This window comes from Fundulus heteroclitus, chromosome 12, assembly GCF_011125445.2.
Source record: "Fundulus heteroclitus isolate FHET01 chromosome 12, MU-UCD_Fhet_4.1, whole genome shotgun sequence".
NCBI lineage: Eukaryota > Metazoa > Chordata > Actinopteri > Cyprinodontiformes > Fundulidae > Fundulus > Fundulus heteroclitus.
Window position 1 is genome coordinate 32,275,416 of NC_046372.1, and position 6,000 is coordinate 32,281,415.

The window sequence follows — 6,000 nt, forward strand, 5'->3', positions numbered from 1 at the left end:
GAGCTCAGAACATGACCTGAGCTCACAGCAGACATGAAGGTGTCAGTTTCTGAAAATGAAAAAGTGGCAAGATCAGGAAACAAATTAGTTTAGCTAAACTAATTTAATTCAAACCCTGTTTATTTCTAGAAATATATATATATATATATATATATATATATATATATATATATATATATATATATATATATATATATATATATATATAGATATAATAATGACAATGTAAAATATTACATCACTGAGTGTGGCATTGCTTTAAAGCAATGAATGTCTCAATATTAAATATAAATGAAGTCTTCTAATCTGTTCCCTTATTTACTATATGTTTTACATGAGCCACAGCTATCAGGCATAACATTATGACCAACTGAACAAGAGTGTGTTATTTCCCCTTTTGCTTAACCTGACCAGCCAGACTAATAATATGCAGCACTCCATGTTCTGCACATTATTAGTCTGAGTCTGCTCCCATTGAATCCGTTTGGGAAAAGGAGGGAATTTCAGCAGAACCTAGTGCCCGCCTACTAAAAGTTGGTTTTAGCCAATATTTTTTTCAAATTAAAACGTAAGCAGCAGGCGTTATTAGAAATATCACAAGGTAAGCTACTCAAGGCACTTCTTGCCGTTCTTCTTTTGAAATTGTAGATCCTTACAAAACAGATGTGATAGCAACAGCTATGTCTGAGTCCTCCTGCGATGCCATGTTTATGTTGGTTCGGCTGTGGACTCGGCAGCTCTTGCTTTCGTTGCACCAGTATGTCCAGCCTTAAACCATAATACTGCAACGTGATTGGCACAAACGTTTCTGGTTTTCGGACACAAACGGTACAAGATGGATTCTCATGTGTTTGTGAACGCACAAATACCGCAAGAATTCATCTTGCAGGCAAGGTTACCATTTACTGCCAAAAGTGGCCTGATCTGTCAAAGGCATGAACTCCAGTAGATCCCTGAAGGTCTACTGTGGTGTCTGGCACCAAGATGTCTGCAGCAGATCTTTTAAGTCCACCAGCTTTCGCTCTGCCCATATATGCATCCTGGTGTAATGTGTTCCCAGATAACTCACAAGCACCTGGCCTTCAACAGGATGTAAAAGTACAGTACGAAAGTGAGCCATAATGATAGTAAATCCTGTTGGTAACTGTAAAAAACAAAAAAACAAGAGCTTTTACGTGCCTTTGCAAATTTTCAGGTATCCAGGTCATCACAAACACACACAGTGCGAGCCACCAGAATTGAAAACGTCTCCTGGATAGGTGTCGAAACATTTTCAGAAAGAGTAAAAGTCCAGTTTAAGCCTGTTTGCTGTCAAGAGCTATTACCTAAAATGACAAACCTTAAAACGGAAATACTACATTTTAGATTTAGTGTTAGCTGTTCATTGTACCTCTGCTGCTCTCACCGTATACATTGAACTCAGCTGAGAGTCACAAGAAGCAAACCACGTACAAGTTTATGAAAAGAAGAGAAAGGCCTCAGTAGAAAGTAATAAGACCTGAGTAAATTTGGGAGATTTTTTGCAGGCAATCCCCCTGAGGAGCACAAAAGCAGGGTAAGACTGATTTGCCATGCGCAGTTATTCAAAAAGGGACTTGGAGAAACTTCCGGAAAGATCGCCGACTGTACATTTAACATATAACTGACACATTAAACATGATTTTACTGGATAAGATAAGAGATAAGATAAGCTTTATTCATCTCACAGTGGAGAAATTCACGTGTCACATGGAGCCAAACTTAAAAATTTGTGCCTTTCAATCTGTGATCTCGTGTGGAACAGTATTGAAGAAAAAAATCAAACTGAATATGTACAATTTAAAAGTGATACACTAGAGACAACTTTTTAGTAGCTATATACAAGAAGAAGAATGAAAAAGGACAGGTGCTTTGCTCTGATGTTATTACAACTATTGCATTTCTAAAGGTTAATGTAGAGATAGAATAATTATCATCTTCTTTTCCAGTGGATCATGTGCTTATTTCCTTTTTAATTTTTATTCAGTTTTTCCCTTTTTGTTTTTTAATTTCCATTTTTCTTTTGAATAATGAATATTATTTAACAGGTGACTCATCAGAACAGGCCATGTGATTTTCTGACTCCAAGGTCCAGTTCCTCCAGTGGTGAACAGGGGTCAGAACGGGCACTCTTACTCACATCAACTTCCTTTTCAGTGAGAGCTATAGCAGCTATTCTGTTGGACCCAATCAGCCAGGCCTCACTCCCAACCTGCATTGGTGAGCCAGTGACTCATAGCTGTTTATCTATTACTTTTGATAGATTCTGAGTATTGCAGACCAGAAACACGGCAAGGTTGCTGTACCATCCCACTGTATATTCTGTGAAGTCATGAATGTCTCAATAATCATGCAAAGATACATTTGATTAAATTTGGTGATAATACAGTCATTCTATGGGGAAAACATCACCATGAGCCCATTATTGGCCAGTCTATATCCCGATGAGAACGGCTTTTAGCATCTTGAAAGCTAAAGATGGATTCCGATCTTTCACCGATCTTTCACCGATGGTTGGCGGTTCTTAATTGTAGTTCCTACAACAAAAACAGGTCCAACAATGGCTATAACTCCTAATTAGAGTTTTTTTATGTCTCATCTGAGAAGGTGGCCCCTTTTAAAAAGTTGTATTGAATTTGTTTGATGTTTTGTGTCGCTGCCTGGTTTGGTCTTTGGTCTCTGACCATTAGAACCAGCCTTGGTGGTCTGGTTAAAGTATCTGAGAAGATTTGAGGGAGGAGCGAGGTCTAGCTTGTGAACTTGTATAATACGCAGGTGCTGAGGAAGGTAACCTCCTCTGCTGCTATGTTTGTATCTACCTACTTCCTTCCCCAGGCCTGCAGTATAAAGGCCAATAAATACTCCACAAGAACAGAGATATTTGTATTTCAGTCAAGGTAGTGAGGAAGCCAGACCACCATTACTATACCTCTGATCCACCTCGCGACGAAGTCACAAGACGAGTGTGACAAAGTAATACGATACAAAGCAAATTAGTTTTGTTTGTCCCTGCTGCTACTGTTCTGCTTCACAGGATTAAAGCCTTACGGTCTGGGACTCAGACTACTGGACATGGGACTTTTTTTTGCCACTCATTGGTCAAACTTGGACTCTTTTCTTTTATATTGTGTATTTATGTTTTTATTTTGTGTTTTATGTGTGAGCAGGTTGTAAATCTATTTCCCAATCGGGAGAGCTGTAGTTTTGGAGATGATAATGCAATCATATAGCCATTGCAATGTGGCCCGTGTCAAATTTGCTCTAATCCTTGCTCTTGCCTTTTTCTTCAAACACATCAACTTTGAGGACTAAATGCTCACTTCCTGTTCACAGTTTAAACCAGAAATGCACATACACCAAATAAAATGACACATAACCCTTTTCCCTTCGATAGTGAGCAGGGGTCAGTATGAGCAGCTCAACACTTTAGACAAAAGTTGTCATCTTTGAGCCAGAGTCCTTAATAAATAAATTTCTTTACCAATCACATAATTTGGATGGCATTAAATTGGCCTCTGGTAATAAAGTAAAAAAAAAAAACTTGATGTTATTTTTAACAAGGACATGTCATTTAAATCTCATATTAAACAGGTTTCCTTTTCTCACCTTCGGAATATTGCCTAAATTTGAAATATTCTGTCCAAGAGTGGCGCTGAAAAACTAGTCCGTGCATTTGTTACTTCAAGCCTGGACTATTGTAATTCTTTACTATCAGGAAGTCCACAAAATACAGTTCAATTGGGCACAGTCTTCAAAATGAATTACAAACCTAATCAAAATAGATTAATGATAAAGTCGATGTTTTGTAACAATTATTACTACATCCTGGTCTCAGTCCAGTAGAAACATTTTTGGGCAGAGCTGAAAGGGTTATGCGAGCAAGGAGGCCTATGAACCAAACTCAGTTACGCCACCTCCCTGGGGAGCAATGGGCAAAAGTCTGCAGCAAACTACTGGAAAAGTTTGTGAAAGCATAGCTAAAATCTTTGACTTAACTCAAAAGGCAAGTCTACGAATACAAATTAGCAAATGTAAGTGAACATGAAACAAAAATGATTTCACATTATTGTGGATTTTAGTAAGTAAACCTAACTTGTGGTTATGTGCGTTTTTACAAAGTGTATAAAAAATATATGGTTCTGTCTGAATATCCAACCCACTAAAAGCTTTTGGTTTTAAAGATAATCAATTATATTCATTTCACCTGATGTCTGTGGTCATAATCTTATGCTAGATAATTGTATGCTTTTTTGCATGTTGCTCTCACATGGCAAAAAGTTGTCACTGTAGATATCAGCTGGAGCAAGACGTTACACGGGACTACTTTTTAAATCCAGGCATATTCAGATCTGATCCCTATCTGTGAGTCCATCCTCTCTATGGATTTGGACCATTTCAGAAGCTTGGCTTTTTCAACTTCCCAGTGCAATCCTTGAACAGCTGTTAGTGTAATTACTGCACACATGGAAATACCAGAATGTTCCTGATTCCCTGGATTACAGTACAGAGTATCAAAGCATTGTCTAATGCACGCAGACATATGAAGACGCAGGCACACACGCTTTCTTTGTGGAATCTGTTGAAGTTTGCGAGTTTAAAGCACACAGGGTTTTCTTCTTGGAATCATAGTTGTGAATTTGTCCTCTTTTTTTTTTTTTTGGTTAAGGGAGGGAAAACTGCAGGGAATCAGTGGTTGTCAAAATCTTAGAAGTGATATTGTCATACCAGCCGGATGGCCGTCTGGTGTTTGTTTAAAAGGGGAGGGAAGAGAAAAAAAAACAGGCCAGGCAATTGAATCATATCTTCTTGCCAATACGTCCTTGCGTTCCCACCTCCATCATTACAGCAACATGTTTTATTTTCAGCAGAGCTGTTCTCTGTGACTCACATCCCAGAGCCATGTGTTGCTCAGTTAGGCCTCAGATCCCTTAAACACAGACCGAGTGGTCAGAAGAAATGCTCTCATAATGCACCAGAGAGTGCACTCAGAGTACAGCTCATTTTTGGAGTGTTTTGCTGGACTGAAAACAGACCTTAAGGTTTTTTTTTCTCTTATTTTTCTATGCAAATACTAATGAAAAGCTGTGTTTTTGTGTCTTTCTGCACCCCCAGGTAAATGGGATCTTCACGCCTTCATCGCAAGGCTTCATCTGGGGGAACCTGTGGCTGCCTTGCAGTTTCTCACCCAGAACTTCAAGGACTGAAAGGATGCCCCGGTGCTTCAGTCAGGAGAAGAATAGGCCAGGATAGTGATGCAAAATGGAATATTTCTTTATTGATATTGTTTTCCTGCTTTCCGTGCATTAAACAGCAGAAATTCTTCAAAGCTTGCACAATGTTCTATCTTATCGCTCGATTCAAAAGATATTTCCTCTCTGTGTTGCGCTCGCTGAAGGGTTTTTTTTTTATGTCGCCTCGTATCTCTTGTCACGTGGTCTGGAGCAAAGGATTTGGGAGATAGATTTCGACTTCAGCGGGGATTTCTTAATAGTTTCCGAGCACGGTCGACAAGAGAAGGAAGACGGCCCCGATATCGCGACTTAGTGTGGAAAGAGTGATTCTAATTCAGGGGCCGGAAACACGTCAGGGCCAAAAAAAGGAAGTGGGAGGTGAAACTGAGACCGCAGCTCTGCCGGATGCCGCAGTGGAACTTGAACCAAAATACTCTGCAGAGTGACAGGACAAAGGGGAGGGGCCACCGGGCCCGTCATCCACCAAATTAAGGGAACTTGCTGTTTGTGTCATTGTTTATCATATTTCCATTGACCACTCTCACCCCAACTGGAAACAATGAGCTACTTTCAGGTATCTGACTGGTTTATCTGAAGTAAAAGCTGCTCTGTTTAGATGTGTCCTTCAGCACAACTTGAGGACAATGAACCCGTTTTGAACTTGGGAGAGTTGCATAAGCGCCTCACCTGGCAGGTCTGCAGAGGATGATGCGGGTAAACTCTTCAACCCATCCACAATGAAATGCTTTAC

The 6,000-nt window shown here is 39.6% G+C and overlaps 1 protein-coding gene across 1 annotated transcript in view; it reads left to right on the forward strand.

Annotated features, from left to right (window-relative positions):
• Nucleotides 1-5,349, forward strand: part of LOC105926800 (phosphatidylethanolamine-binding protein 4) — a 78,701-nt gene extending 73,352 nt beyond the window's left edge. The window contains exon 7 of the mRNA XM_036144463.1: nucleotides 5,131-5,349. Within this exon, the coding sequence (XP_036000356.1) occupies nucleotides 5,131-5,222 (92 nt within the window). The 3' untranslated portion in view covers nucleotides 5,223-5,349. The remainder of the gene's footprint in view (nucleotides 1-5,130) is intronic.
• The last annotated feature ends 651 nt before the right edge of the window (nucleotides 5,350-6,000 follow it).